The sequence below is a fragment of the Eumetopias jubatus genome, unplaced genomic scaffold (genome assembly GCF_037043125.1).
Source record: "Eumetopias jubatus isolate StellerSeaLion01/CBP00866 unplaced genomic scaffold, mEumJub1_p1.0 scaffold_4, whole genome shotgun sequence".
Taxonomy (NCBI): domain Eukaryota; kingdom Metazoa; phylum Chordata; class Mammalia; order Carnivora; family Otariidae; genus Eumetopias; species Eumetopias jubatus.
Window position 1 is genome coordinate 15,854,448 of NW_028274810.1, and position 16,637 is coordinate 15,871,084.

Consider the following 16,637-nt stretch of genomic DNA (forward strand, 5'->3'; position numbering starts at 1 on the left):
CCATCTAATTGCCTTAATGTATATATGATAGCACTATCTTAAACTCTCTGAGAGGGAAAGAGAGAGGTTTCTTTGTCTCAAATTCAAGAGTGAATGAACCTCCTTCCTCTCCATGCAACCTCTAAAGGTGTTGAATGTCCAACTTTTCTTTGGAGCACTATCGTATCTGATTTTGACAATCTCTCCCCAATGACCTCCTGACTTCTACCTTTCCTTAAGGACATTAGGACTGGTTCCATGGTCTTCTGCATCAGTGCATTTTCTGCCATTATTCCTGGTGGAACCTGGAGCCTCCTACAACACAGTCCCAACCCACCTAGAGAGACTTACCTATCAGACCTTCACCCCTTATAATCCACACTTCTGCTGTTCTCCTGTACTTTTTGTCATTATTACCTTATGAAATTCTATCCATTCATCAAATATTTTCTCATTCTCCTAGTATGAATTAATCTCTCTTCTCTTGTGGTAGACTGTGAGCTGCCTCCCCCAAAACCATTCTTCCCTTACTTTTCAGTAACCATACCAATTCTTTGGGGGCAGCAGTCACATAAGTCTACATAAAAGACTACATTTATACACTTAAGTGTACCCATGTGACTTAATTTTAGCCAAGAAGATATAAATGAAATCTATATACTTCCTTCTTTCTTTCATCCTGCTCCCTCAAATGAGGACGAAATGATTCTACAGTTACCTTGGATCATGAGGGTCATGCCTAGAGTAGGCCCTTAACAATTTTGTAGAGCCAGCATCCCAGCCATACATAACCCATTTCCTGACTTCTTTTATATTAGTAAGAAATAAATTTCCATCTTTTTTTTTTTAAGATTTTATTTATTTGACAGAGACAGACACAGTCAGAGAGGGAACACAAGCAGGGGGAGTGGGAGAGGAAGAAGCAGGCTTCCTGCCGAGCAGGGAGCCCGATGCGGGGCTCAATCCAGGACCCTGGGATCATGACCTGAACCAAAGGCACATGCTTAGCCGACCCAGCCACCCAGGTGCCCCTCCATCTTGTCTAAGCTACTGAAAGCAAATTTTCTATTACATGCAGCTTTAAACCTAATTTTAGTTGGTATCATTTTGAAGATGTATAATTCTTTGGATTCCTTTTACAGCATTCACGTGAGTGTGGGGCATATATCATGCCCAGCACAGCAAGCCACTTTGCATCTAGCAATGTCCACTGCACGTGATCTTGATAAATGCTCACAGAGGCCTCTGCTCATAGCTCAAACCACTTAGTAGTATTTCATTTATATTTTCACTCGCAAATGGAAAAGAGTTCAAAATATTTTCACTATAATTTCTCCATAACAGTTAAATTTACTGAGTAAACCCTCTTAAGATATTTATCAAGGAAATAAAGGCAAAAACTTTATAGGAGAAAGACAAAGCATACAGGACTTTAAATAATCACAACATTTTGCAAAGACCAGTAAGAAGATTCTCATGAGATTTCTCTATACAAAGACAAGTTATTTCCATCAACAATCAAATTGGTCAGAGAGCTACACAAATCTCTCCTTCAAATACAGCAACTGCAGAATTTTAATGAATTCTGAAACTAAAATTATATTTACCATCTGTACAGCAGATGCTCTGGATATGCTTGTAATATTTCTCACACTACTGTTTATATCCCACATCACTTAGGAAACCCATATTACCTTACATTAACCTTATATATCACATTAAAATGAACAGGTCTAAAGGTAACCTTTGGAAACAGTCTAATGTTAAACAGATATCTTAAAATTTTACAATTTGGATTATAATTTTCCTTTGCCCAAAACAGCAACAGCTTAAAAGAAAAATCCCTTTTCTAGGACCTTCCTGTCTCTTAAAATATTGACCTTATAGTTCCAAACAACAGTGAGCTATTACCATTCTATGAAATGCTAGAATCCAAACACAGAGAACAGAACACATCAAAGCTGAACAATGCACTAGCTGTGTGATTTGGGGCAAGTTACTTAACTTTTTTGATTTCCCCATCTTTAAAATGAAAATAGGATTACTATCTATTCAAAGAACTATTATGAGGATTAACATGAATATATTTATGGAAAACATTGAGGAAAGTGTCTGGCACATGGAGAATACTATGTAGGTGTTTCCTATCACCATGATTATTATTAATTGAAGGTTTATAACTATTCCAAAGTCAAAATGAATTTTAAAAATTAAAAATTTTATAAATTAAGATAATCTCTGTAATGTTATATAAAACATTTATCGAAGAACATTTGTTTTAGTATCACAATACCATAGAAGCTAAAACAATTTCTTTTGAGTCATCTAACAAAGATTGCTCAAAATCTTTTGATTTCATAATCTCATGGTGCTGTAAAACTTGACCTACACAGGATTTAGTGGCGGCCATGAAATTTAAGCTTCACTTTCATAATATTCTATTCCAATTTATGCTCTTCTTTCCTTCATCATGAGAAATGTTTGTGGATTGTTCAAAATCACCAAATACACAGTATATAAAATCCATTATGAACTAAAATTAAAAATAAAAAAAGAAAGTACCTGAGATTCAAGTGGAATGAAGGAAATATTTATTTCTTTACATCTTCTTATTGACTTGGAGCAAGAAGCTTTAATTTTGTTAAAGAGACTATCAGGGCAAACTGAGAGAGAGAAAAGAAATCAAAGCATATAACTCCATCTAAGTTTTTATTCTTTTGAATAAATCATTTCAACATCCAAGAATACTTATTTTTTACATATAATTAGTGACTTTCACAAAATAATTTACTATGAGGATGAGATAATATATAAATATTCTTCTTCACTTTACAGAGCAGATGTATTCTAGCCAAGAGGGCTATAATAGAAATTCCATTTTTCAAATTCATAGGCACCATAAGCTAAGATTATTTCCTTAGAGAGCGGCTTACACAGCAAACTAAAATTACCAGGAAGGAAAATCAGGTCCAAACCCATGACTTAATAAACTTTTATAGGACTTTGAGAACTTCTTAGGAATTTATACTACTTTTCTAAATCTGGCACTAAGTTCAACCATACCACACAAATTTCCTTGTATGTATTACAAGAACTTCTGTAATATCAGGAAATCCTGAGACTAATGAATTCTGGACCTTAGAGCCTATTCCCCCAACCCCACCTTTAATCTAGGTTAGAACATCAACCATTGGGTCCTAGTGTCCTTTAACATGATGTTCTTTGGCCTCAAGATTCCTTAAGAGGCTTCATATTCATTAAATTTTATCAATTCCATAAACATGAATTTCTGTATAATAGTTATTTAAAAGATAAATAGTTATGGCATGATATTTTTAAAATGCAACTACAGGCATGAGATAAATAATAATTTACAGGAAAAACAATATACTACTTAAAATGATGAATTTCTAATAGCACAGACCAACACTGCACTTAGATGAATGGCATTTTCATTTTGCAGTATAATTATGTAAGGTATAACATAAAGCAAAATTTATGTGTTTCTAGACTTTGTGATTCTTTAGTTTAGCTGCTTTCTATTTGAACATATGGCATGGTAAGAGAAATGTGACAGATTCTCTCCATTAATATTTGCCAAACAGATGGCAATTTCTTCAGTACTCTCCCAAAGGGTCTTATTTTTGATTATATAATCAAATCCCCAATTAAAACTCTGATTTAAAAAAAATTCCTCCTGTCATCAGCATAAAATTTGAGGGACAGCTCTCACCACCAACCCCCCACCACTGTATACCAGCAAAAATGACTAGTTCGGAATTTAATTTTCCATCACCTTAATACGAATTAGGATAGATATGATCTTATATCTTTAGAATCTTTCTAACCTAGGGCGCCTGGGTGGCTCAGTTGGTTAAGCGACTGCCTTCGGTTCAGGTCATGATCCTGGAATCCCGGGATCGAGTCCCGCATCGGGCTCCCTGCTCAGCAGGGAGTCTGCTTCTCCCTCTGACCCTCTTCCCTCTCGCGCTATCTCTCATTCTCTCTCTCTCAAAAAAATAAAATCTTAGAATCTTTCTAACCTAATTAGAATAAGCAATAAATAGAAAATCATAGTATTTTAAGAAAGACTTTGTAATAGGATTATTTTATTTTATCTTATTATGTTATGTTAATCACCATACATTACATCATTAGTTTTTGATGTAGTGTTCCATGATTCATTGTTTGCATATAACACCCAGTGCTCCATGCAGTACGTGCCCTCTTTAATACCCATCACCAGGCTAACCCATTCTCCCACCCCCCCTCCCCTCTAGAACCCTCAGTTTGTTTCTCAGAGTCCATAGTCTCTCATGGTTTGTCTCCCCCTCCGATTTTCCCCCCTTCATTTTTCCCTTCCTACTATCTTCTTTTTTTAACATATAATGTATTATTTGTTTCAGAGGTACAGGTCTGTGATTCAACAGTCTTACACGATTCACAACAAAATAATACTTCTACAAAGCTACTTACAGTCAGTGAAGTATATATACGCTGCTTTGTATTTGTTCTCGGATTTACTTGCAAAATCACGTAAAAAACAGTCTACAGACTTAAAAAAGGTTAGATGTTAATATACATTTAACCAAATACTAATTTAAATATGCTAGCTTTTGAAATAACTAAGATTATTCTTTTTGATAATAAAACAAAACTTTTAACTTTCTAAAAGTTTACTTTATAAACGGATTTCTTTTTAAATGCTATGTTGTCTAGACAGTAATAGCTAAAAACCTAAGTAGTAAGGTAATACGTATGAACAGAGTACAGTTTCAGCAATGAGAAGATCCAGGAACAATTCAGTGACAGAGAAGCTGGAAGCCACACATAAGACCATTAGAAGGTAACAAATCAAGGAGTTGAGAAGCCAATGAACATACTGGAAATGTTACCTATCTGGATAATGAAACCACTGAGACTATGATTGAAGAGGTGCTGAAGAGAGTAACAGTGAGCTAGGAGAAAAACTGGCAAGGGATAATGAAGACCCAGAGGCTGGAAAATGACTGCAAGGAGGAACGGCAGGTAATACAGTCTGGTAGTTCTTACATGCCGGAGTGCTGGTAGTTCGTTTGTTTATTTATTTTTAGTGCTGGTAGTTTTAAAGATACAATGATGTGGAAGCAAAAATGAAGAACACAGAATTTAATGATCTCTCCTCCATCTGTTTCTTTATCTTCTTCTGGAAGTCCTAGAACTACTTCTGTTAGATCTCATGGCTCTATCCAGCAAGTCTCCTATCTTTCCCCCATAATTTCCATGACTTTGTTTTTTTGCTTTGAGATATTCCATTTTGACCTTCTAGGCTATTAATTCAAATTTCAATGATGATTATCCTTTTCTGCAATTAACTGTTTAATTGAGAAATCACATTGAGCTTCAGGAAGTTTTTTTTTTAATTTTTTATTGTTATGTTAATCACCATACATTACATCATTTGTTTTTGATGTAGTGTTCCATGATTCATTGTTTGTTCATAACACCCAGTGCTCCATGCAGAATGTGCCCTCTTTAATACCCATCACTAGGCTAACCCATCCCCCTACGCTCCTCCCCTCTAGAACCCTCAGTTTGTTTTTCAGAGTCCATCATCTCTCATGGTTCGTCTCCCCCTCTGACTTACTCCCCTTCATTCTTCCTCTGAGCTTCAGGAAGTTTTTTATGTGCTATACTAGACTCCCCTTATGTGTATTATTTTTCTGTTCAGGTCATCGTCCTTCTCTCCAAGCAGCTATATTTTATAAGATATGTATTTTCTTCATTCTTACTGAACGTCCTCTCTCTGGCAGCTGACCCACTTAGATGTGTCAATACTTTCCTTTGTCAACTCACTGGAGGCTTAGGTTTGTTGTTGAAGAATCCTAAATACAGGCAGTTCCACAAAAGGAGGAAGGCAAAAAGATTTCCCTTCCTGAGGGCTGTAGGTACGTATATAAGCGAACAAACCACCAGGGCTTCTCTTTTTCACCAACCGACCTTTCCCCTGGGGTTCAGAAAATCTCTTATAGCCAAACTCTTCCTGAAATCTGTCATTTTATGACCCCTGGTTGGGAACACTCTGACACTGGTCTCCAGGGGCTCACCAAGCCACTGAGGAAAGAAGTCTCTCACTAGGTTTCTCCACTAGTGTCCAATGAGCCCAAGCCCTTACTGGTACCCACAGGGCTGTAGGTCACAGGTAATCGACTCAGGACTGAAAGAGAAACTAGAGTTGGTTATAGTAGGAGCCACATTCAGGTACCATTTTCTCTGAGTCCTTTGCTCCTTTACTAAATACACAATTCTGTATCCTGCTTCTGTCACTTAACATTAAAAATGAGCAATTACTTAAATCACTAAAATTTCCTAGAAATCTCATTTTCAATGGCCACATAGTCTTTTGTACCATTATCTGTTAGTGCTAAGAATTAGCGTTAGCATATAAAATGTCATTAAAACCCACTAGCAGCCAGGAGCGCCTGGGTGCCTCAGTGAGTTAAGTGTGACTCTTGGTTTTGGCTCAGGTCATGAACCCAGGGGTCCTGAGATCAAGACCCACATCAGGCTCCCTTCTCAGTGCGGAGTCTGCTTGGGTTTCTCTCGCCCTCTCCCCCTCCTTCCCACTCTCTTTCTCTCTAAAATAAATAAATAAATCTTTAAAAAAAGAAAAAAACACCAGCAGCCAATATGCAGAGACTAAACAGTGAATGTCTCATTTTTTTTCCTACTGTCTAATAGAATCAGAAGAAATGAAACTGGAATTGCCAACATTCTGAGTGGGAACATGCCAAAGGATGTATTGGAAAATTCTCAGATACTGTACAGAATAAAGGAATATGGTATTTACTTGGCTCTAAAAGTTTGGCTTTAAATATGAGCTCAGTTACAGATCACAGACTAAGATATTCCTTTGACATATAAAACATATTTACACACACGCGTATATGCATACATACATGTGTGTATATGTATACATAAATGTACGCTATAGAGAGGTCACTAAGATAAAGGATTAAACCAAGACTATTTCTTTTATGTACATTTCTGTCGTCCCAAAAAATATGGTTGCACAGGAACAGCACTCAGTAACAAATTATTCAAAGAAACTACTGTTTTATACAATTAAATTCCGCTTTCATATATGGGGGAGGGGGGATTTTTCACTTATATATTCTCATTGAGAAGACTGCAAATGAAATGATTTTCTAACACTGAAAAACTTTCCTAAGCAAACTAGTTTATGGCACTATTTTTCTAATAAAGAATGTTTTATTTGAATTTTCTATGAGAAAATGATGTCAATGGTGAATGATGAACATGCCTTTTAAAGATTAAAAATACTCACCTTTGATGTTGGAGAGATAAAATAAAGAGCTTTCATTTGTCTGACAGGTTCTCGATTCTTATAAATATTCTCCACAACTAATAAAAAAAAGTAATTTTATATAACCAAGTATTTTTACATTTGAAACAATTTTAAAATAAGCTTTACTTCTTATTTATAACAGGGAAACAAACATATTTACATATACTGGGTTTAACATTTTCTTTGTCTCCATTTGATAAATTTAAAAATCCCAAAAATGGGGGTGCCTGGGCGGCTCAGTTGTTAAGCATCTGCCTTTGGCTCAGGTCATGATCCCAGGGTACTGGGATCGAGCCCTGCATTGGGCTCCCTGCTTGGAGGGAAGCCTGCTTCTCCCTCTCCTACTCCCCCTGCTTGTGTTCCTGCTCTCGTTATCTCTGTCAAAGAAAAGAAAAAAAAGAAAAGAAAAGAAAAGAAAAAGAAAATCTTTAAAAATCCCAAAACTGTAGGGATGCCTGAGTGACTCAGTTAAGTGTCCAACTCTTGATTTTGGCTCAGGTCATGATCTCAGGGTCCTGGGATTGAGTCCCACATCAGGCTCCATGCTCAGCACAGAGACTGCTTGTCCCTTTCCCTCCCCCTCTGCCACTTGTACTCTCTCTCTCAAATAAATAAAATCTTAAAAAAAAAAAATCCCCAAACTGTATCTTCCCTAAAACTAAACTCTGGGCTAAGTGCTCATCATGAGGAAAAAAAAGATAAAGCAGCTATTTCCTAGTTAGGTCTACCAGCATAAGCAAGCAACATGCCATGAAGAAAGCAAAAAAATGCATTAAAAATTAAAATATGTATTTCTTCTTAAAAATATTCTACTATAATAGCAAATATGATACCAGATATCAGGCTAAGCACTTAACATGAATTATCTATTAAACCTTACAGTAAGTATTATATAACAACAGTATAAAGTAAGTATTTTACAAATAAGGAAATTGAGGCTTGAAGTTGTTAGGTAACTGGTCCAAGTTACACAGGTAGAGAGTAGGACAGGTAAGACTCCAACCCAGATCTGTTTGACTCCAGAATCCAAGTTTTTAACTACTATAATATTCTTTTTTTTTTGACAGGGAGGGAACACAAGCAGGGGGAGTGGGAGAGGGAGAGCAGGCTTCCCGCCGAGCAGGGAGCCCAATGCGGGGCTCGATCCCAGGACCCTGGGACCATGACCTGAGATGAAGGCAGACGCCCAGCGACTGAGCCATCCAGGCGCCCCTTAACTACTATAATATTCTTTAAATAAACTGCTAATTAACTCTTATTCTTTTAAAACTATGCAATATTTTTATTTTTAACAATGAAATATCACAATTTACTCAATTATAGTTTTATTATTGAAATTAAGAAGTTCATAAGATTAACTTATGTAAAGTGAATTTAAAACTAGTAAACTCTAAATTGTCAAATTAACTGTTAAAGCTGTATTAAAAAAAAAACTACAGTATCATTCTACAAATCAAGAGAACCATCTTTTAAGACTAAAGTTGGCAAAGATCCTGGAAAGAATTAAAACGATTAAACTTGGGGTGCCTGGGTGGTTCAGTCAGTTGAGCATCCAACTCTTAATTTCAGCTCGGGTCATGATCTCAGGGTTATGGGATCAAGCCCCGTGTGGGACTCCGTCCTCAGCGGGGGGTCTGCTTGAGATTCTCTCTCTCCCTCCCCCTCTGCCCTGCCCCATGCTTGTGTGCAGGCACACTCTTGCTAATAAATAAATATCTTAAAAAAAAAAAAAGATTAATCTGACAGGCAAGGGAGGCTACTGTTGGACTTCTCTGGTAAATACGGCGATTCACCTTTTTACTCCTATATTTATACTAGTAAAGTATAGGTTTATCATAGCTTCTATTAGGGTATCAAATAAGGTTTCCAAGGAAATATTTAATTTTATTTTTATCTCCATTCCCAACAATTGTAAGTTCACCTTTAAAAGATTAAGGGTTAGGGGTGCCTGGGTGGCACAGTCAGTTAAGCAATTGACTCTTGGTTTCAGTTCAGGTAGTGAACTTGGCGTTCTGAGATCAGGCCCCGAGACCGGCTTCATGCTGAGTCTGCTCCAGATTCTCTCTCCCTTTCCCTCTGCCCCTCCTGCTTGTGCTCTTTCTCTCTCTCAAATAAATAAATAAATCTTAAAAAAAAGATTAAGGTTAAATCTGTATAAACTTACTTTTATTGCTTAATACTCAAAATCAAGGGTCTTACAGTCATCTTATGCTATATATACTCTTATGTTTGGTGGGTAATGTACATGTTAATGTGTGAAAATACTATGATATGATTTAGAATACAGACTTTGAAAATGTCTGGTTATTAATAGCACAAAGTGCCACTTCTTCAATTCCCTGGAAAATGGATATCTAATAAGAGATTTTTAAAAAAGATTTTTATGATTATTCCTATAATGGTGACAAAGGAATAATCTAACTCCCAGTCTATTTTTTAAAAGGATTCTACTTTATTCTTCACTGAACTGGCATCATACATGCATTTTTTTTCTCATCATTTTTTTAAAACTTCTAAGACAGTACTGAATATTTTCACAAATGACCTGAATGATGACAGAAGGTATGATCACCGAACCTGCAATGCCAAGTCTAATCGAGGGAATCTCAATTTGAGAGCCCATGTAGGACTCAAATGGACTGGGACAAGTTCAAGTTGGTAGATATGATGATGATTAAACCAGAGCAAACCAAGCTGAGCACATATAAGGAAGCAATGTGCTCCATGATAAACAGTCCTTATGAAATGCTTCTCAAAAAAAAAAAAGTCTTTCTGTGGTCAAATAAATTTAGAAAACTGAGTACTACACCTGAACCCAGGGGATCCACATATCCGCTTCTCCCTCTCCCCACATGCCCTGCTTGTGTTCCTTCTCTCACTGTGTCTCTGTCAAATAAATAAACTCTTAAAAAAAAAAGATTTTATATATATATCAATATATATATTTTATATATATATTGATATAAATATCAAAATAAACATTATAAAAGCTTTTAGATAATCCTCTCCTTGTACACAATGCTCAGGTTTTCTTGAAAATACTGGTGTACATTTGAACCTAACAAGTAGCAGTGACAGAGGGTACACATCCTACATTAAGTTTTGAAACATAAAAGAATTATATTTGACTTGTTAAAAAATTATTTCTTTGAGAGACAGTGTAAGCTAGAGAGAGAGTGAGCACATACAGAAGTAGGAGAAGCAGACTCCCCACTGGACATGGAGCCTGATGCAGGGCTTGATCCCAGGACCCTGGTATCATGACCTGAGCTGAAGGCATACACTTAACCGACTGAGCCACCCAGACACCTCTATATTTAACTCTGAGTCTCAGTTTTCTCATTATCAGTGAGGGTATTTAAGATCTCTTTAAACGGTTGTCAGGGGGCACCTTGATTTTATAACACAATCTTACTATCCACTTAAAGCAATACGTGAAAACCAGCAATATTTATAAAAACACTGAGGTAAACCCAGTGTGTCAACATTCAAAACCATTATCAAATATATAAGAGTTAAAAATTTCAATAACAAACTCAACAAGGCAACTAACTTAGTTTTGGTCAGGAGCAATGAATTATCTCAGCTGAAGAAAAAACTTCCAGGGCTTATTCTGAAGACTCACAGAGAAAAGAATGTCCAGTGTAATTATTATGGCTAGCATTATAAAAATAGTAAAACATAACCTCTTCAGAAACACAATGACTAAAATTTATTAATACCTCAAACTTTCCCAATCACAATAAAAAAAGTTTTCATGATGAGTATTAGTAACACTTACCAGTTATACCCTCGGCTAGAAGATCTGTCATTTTGCAACATGATGCCAAAAGCTTAGTGGTAAATTCATCTAAAAGCATTATCTTAAAATGAATATCAATTAAGAAATAGTATAAGTACTTGACTGCCAAGAATTCACAAAAGACAGAATTTAATACATTAAACCTCCTCAAACATAGACCTTTTATGACATAAAATGAAAATATTAGGACAGCAGGCAAAATTATCTCAACTCACCTTTTAACTTGTATGACCTGGAGATTTATTTTCTCAATATACATACATATAATATCATACATAAGTAAGCAAAAAGAAACATTTTCATTTTGAAGCAGAGAACTTGTTCATTTTATTTATTTATTTATTTGAGAACTTGTTCATTTTAAATGTATCTTGTGTTTAACATCAAATTTTCTTAAAATTATAAAATTCCACTTCTGGAATAATAAATGTTCCAGGTGCTGTTCTAATCATTTGCCATGGATTAGTTCATTTAATCTTTATAACCAAACTATGAGGTAATACTATCCCTATTTTATAAACAAGGAACAGAGAGATCAAGGAATTTATCCAAGAAGCCACAGCTATCAAGTGGTGAAGCTGGGATTTGAATGCAATCAGTACGGTTCCAGACTCTATACTGTTACAGAAGTATAAAAAGGACAATATATTGATGTCCTCAATTAAAGGGCAAAATATGCAAATTCTACCTTCCATTCGCCTTCTTTCTTGCAGTCATCAAACACTGTAGCTTTTATCTCTGCCAAAAAAAAAAAAAGATTTATGAATCTTAATCAACAGTTAGAAATATAATAATAGAATAACTACTCAAAAGATCAAAAACATTGGGGAAGTATCCAACTTGAAAATCTGTTAACCTATATAAAAAGTATATATACTTGGGGGCGCCTGGGTGGCTCAGTCGTTAAGCATCTGCCTTCGGCTCAGGTCATGTTCCCAGGGTCCTGGGATCGAGCCCTGCATCGAGCCCCACATCGGGCTCCCTGCTCGGTGGGAAGCCTGCTTCACCCTCTCCCACTCCCCCTGCTTGTGTTCCCTCTCTAGCTGTATTTCTCTCTGTCAAAAAATAAATAAAATCTTTAAAAAAAAAAAAGTATATACACTTGTTAAACTCTAAGTGAAAATCCAGTTATCTTTAATACCTAACATTTATTTATTTATTTATTTTTAGAGCGAGAGAGCACACACTCACACACTCATACCAAATCGGGGGGAAGGGCAGAGGGAAAGAGAATCTCAAGCAGACTCCCTCCCCACTCCCCTCACCCCTGGGCCAGGAGCTTGGCTGGGCCTCCATCCCATGACCTTCAGATCATGACCTGAGCCAATATAAAGAGTGGGATGCTCAATTGACTGAGCCACCCAGGCACCCCCTACCTATATTTAAACTGTAATATGTTTTTAAACTTTTGAGAATAAAAGTATTATCAAAGACTAATATACTTAAGAATATATTTAAGTATATAACTATATCTGGAAAATATTTCTGAAACTATTAACTGATTTGCTTTTTCCTGTTCTACTTAAATCCCAAGTAAACAAGATGAAAACAAAACCCATAGGAAAATCCCTAACTACCCCACTGCTAAATTATATCTGATAATCGAAACTAGGTACTTTTCTTCCTGGTTTACTGCATTACAATTTTCAACAATTTATATTCTAGCACTAGATACAATTATTCAGTCTTGATTTATAATCAATAAATATTAACATTTTCCTTGCAATGATTTTCAAAATTAATCTAAATATATTTTTAAATTAGTTCACTGATTTACAAAAACTTTTTTCTTATATATTAAATAATACATAAAGCAATTCATACAAATACCTGTTGTTCTACTTCATAATTCCCCACATTTAATGTTTCATTAATTTTCAATTTTGAAAATATGTAGCATGTAGTAAATAAAATATAATTAAAATATAAATTATAGTAACTTCTAATTTCACTAATTCCTGGTAATGAGATGTTTACATAATTCATTTAAACTTTTCTAATTTATATTTGTTTTAAGTTAATACTTGTAGAAATATACCACCAATTTTTGGCATCACATTAAAAAATGACATGTTCAAGCAAAGGGTATATTTTATTTTATTTTTTTTAAAGATTTTATTTATTTATTTGAGAGAGAGAATGAGAGAGAGAGAGAGCACATGAGAGGGGAGAGGGTCAGAGGGAGAAGCAGACTCCCTGCCGAGCAGGGAGCCCGATGAGGGACTCGATCCCGGGACTCCAGGAGCATGACCTGATCCGAAGGCAGTGGCTTAACCAACTGAGCCACCCAGGTGCCCAAAGGGCATATTTTAATAAGGATTACTAATAATCATCATAAGAAGTATGATTTGGAAGGTTTTATTGTAACTGGGAAGGCTTGAAAGTGTTAAGAAATACTAGTAAAGGTGCTTATATATGTTTGCTAGGAAGATTATAATGTTAAATGAGAATTATGGCAAAAGCCTAGAGTGTTGAATGCTAGTTTAAGCCTAACGCACTGGTTTCTTCTACTCTATAGGCAGAGATGAAGGATTTTCTCAGGCAGAGTTCAGACACTAAAACACTATGCTACTTCCCTTTCTAAGCTTGCGTTATTTCTATATACCTCAAGCAGGCTGCAAATCAAAGAAATAAATGCTCATGAATTTATGACTGAGCAGCTTGAAGAGTTTCCTAGGAAGAACTCATCTTAGTCTTTAAAACCTTAGAAACTACACTGACCTATATGGTAGAAACCAGTCGCATGTCACTACTGAGCACTTAAAATGTGGCTAGCCCCTGAACTGGGATATCCTAAAAGTATAAAAGTTGCTAAAGTAGGGGTGCCTGGGTGGCTCAGTCGTTAAGTGTCTGCCGTCGGCTCAGGTCGTGATTCCAGGAGATTTCAAAGACTTAGTACAAAAAAAGGAATGTAAAATATTAATTTATATATTTACATGTTTAAATGGTAACATTTTAGATTAAAATGATCCTCATCCATTTCTCTTTACCTTTTTTTAGTGTGGCTATTAGAAAATTTTAAATTATATATGTGCCTTGTGTTCTATTTCTACTGGATAGTGCTGCCTTGGAATCCAAAGGCAAATACCCAAATACCTAGACAGTGTTAGCATCTTAAAAATAAACAATAAAGAATTAACTAGCTTTGTGGACTAGAAATTAGGGGAATCCATGAAAAGTGATATGGTCACAGGCAAAGTATGTTTGGAAGGGAATCAAAGGAAAGCACATCAACTAATATTAAAGAACTAAAAAGGTATTTCCTCCAAATACTAATGAAAATTATTTGACCTTACATATGTTTCTCTAGCACCCCAAATATGGATATATCTCAAAGACTCAATTCCCTTAGTCAGCTTGCTCTACTCTCTCCCTCAGAAACCATATTCATCCATGAAAGTTGCATCTATCAGATCCATCCTTCACTTTTGCCACCATTATTGAGATATAACTGACACAAAACACAACTTTAAGATATACAATGTGTTGATTTGATATACATATACTGCAATATAATTACCGCTGTAACGTTAGTTAACATCTCCAATACCTCACATAATTACCATTCTTTTAGTAATTTTGGGACATAAGAACATTTAAGATCTATTTACCTAAGCAACTTTTTTTTTTTAAAGATTTTATTTATTTGACAGAGAGAGACACAGCGAGAGAGGGAACACAAGCAGGGGGAGTGGGAGAGGGAGAAGCCGGCTCTCCGCTGAGCAGAGAGCCTGATATGAGGCTCGATCCCAGGACCCTGGGATCACAACCTGAGCTGAAGGCAGACACTTAGTAACGACTGAGCCACCTAGGCGCCCCTACTTTAGCAACTTTTAAGTATATAGTACAGTGTTGTTATCTATAATCTAATACTGTGCATTAGAGCCCCAGAACTTACTCATCTAACGGTAAGTTTGTACTCTTTGACCAACTTCTCCCCATATCCCCGAACCCCCAGCAGTCCTTCAATTTTCTACAAATCTTATAGCTTATCTCTCCTTCATTCAATTATACAGTACAGGTTTAAGCACTTACATGCCTCAAATTGAGATTATAGTTTCCTAAAAACTGCTCTAGACTTCTCTAAGAGTTTTATTGGCATTTTCTTAGTCATAGTCTTTGGATAAGTCTTTGGATATTTCCTCCATCCCCCAGATCCAATAATCAGACAGTGTTGATTGTTCTTTCTGGTGACTGCTACTATCCCCAACATTGCCTTGATTCTCATCATCTCTCACTGAACTACTGCAATAGTCACCTACCTGGATTTCCTGCTTTCTACCTCCAACCCCTTTGCCATTTCAATCCATTTTTTCACACTGCTGTCAGTTATCTTCCTGAAGCACAATCTGTTTATATCAAAGCCCACCTCGAAATTCCCTCAAGTGCTCACTCCTGCCTACAGAATAAAATCTAGATTTTAGGGGCGCCTGGGTGGCTCAGTCATTAAGCGTCTGCCTTCGGCTCAGGTCATGATCTCAGGGTCCTGGGATCGAGCCCTGCATCGGGCTCCCTGCTCAGCGGGAAGCCTGCCTCTCCCTCTCCCACTCCCCCTGCTTGTGTTCCCTCTCTCGCTGTGTCTCTCTCTGTCAAATAAATAAAATCTTTAAAAAAAAAATCTAGATTTTACTATTCAACATCCTCTACCGCTAGCCTCTGACTACTCTCTAAGTTGATCTTCCACCAGTCCAAATACTAGCCAAATAACGACTAATACCAACCACTCTGCTTTGCTCATTCTTTCTCCTAAATGCAAAAGGAAATGTATTTAAAACTAATACCAAAGAGGAAATGAAAACAGGGAAGGGAAAAATGAGAGTAGGGCTAACTTAGCGTACAGCATCAGCAATGTGGAAGGTATACTTGCACAACTATCTTAAATCACAGAGAAACTATTAATAAACCTGGTGACAATACAAGAGAAACTGGTTTGTCTGAAAAATAGGAAATCATCTATGAATAACAGGTTTTTTTTTAAGATTTTATTTATTTATTTGACAGAGACCCAGCAAGAGGGAACACAAGCAGGGGGAGTGGGAGAGGGAGAAGCAGGCTTCCCGCTGAGCAGGGCTCCATCAGAGGACCCTGGGATCATGACCTGAGCCAAAGGCAGACGCTTAACGACTGAGCCACCCAGCCGCCCCTAAATAAGTTTTTATGGAAACCAAAAAGCCTAGCAATGTGTAAATCATAAAGAAGTAAGAGGGGAAAAATACCAGTACTAAAGACAATCTCAACATGGATCTGGAAAAGGTACCCTTCTCTCTTTCTCTGCTCTTTATCTAGATCCAGGTCTCAAATTCAGCTCCCTTTTCTGTGATTTATACGTATGTATCTCCACCTGCTCACTAGGTACCACAGCTTTCACGTAACACTATGTTCTAAATCTAAACTTTTTTTCCCTCCAAAACTGTTCCTTCTCTTTCCCTTTACCAATAAACAGCATCATCCGCTACCTAGTCTCCTAGACCTGAATCCTACTCTAGGATGATTCTCCCCCAGCTTAAA

The 16,637-nt window shown here is 36.4% G+C and overlaps 1 protein-coding gene across 2 annotated transcripts in view; it reads right to left on the reverse strand.

Annotated features, from left to right (window-relative positions):
* Positions 1–16,637, reverse strand: part of STXBP3 (syntaxin binding protein 3) — a 52,554-nt gene that overhangs the window by 27,403 nt on the left and 8,514 nt on the right. Inside the window, exons 2-6 of one of the 2 annotated variants that reach the window (XM_028102025.2) lie at positions 11,818–11,867; positions 11,109–11,190; positions 7,307–7,383; positions 4,456–4,534; positions 2,542–2,642 (exon numbers count right to left, since the gene is read on the reverse strand). In XM_028102025.2, coding sequence (XP_027957826.1) covers positions 2,542–2,642; positions 4,456–4,534; positions 7,307–7,383; positions 11,109–11,190; positions 11,818–11,867 — 389 coding nt within the window. The remainder of the gene's footprint in view (positions 1–2,541; positions 2,643–4,455; positions 4,535–7,306; positions 7,384–11,108; positions 11,191–11,817; positions 11,868–16,637) is intronic. The other variant, XM_028102026.2, reaches the window with a different exon arrangement.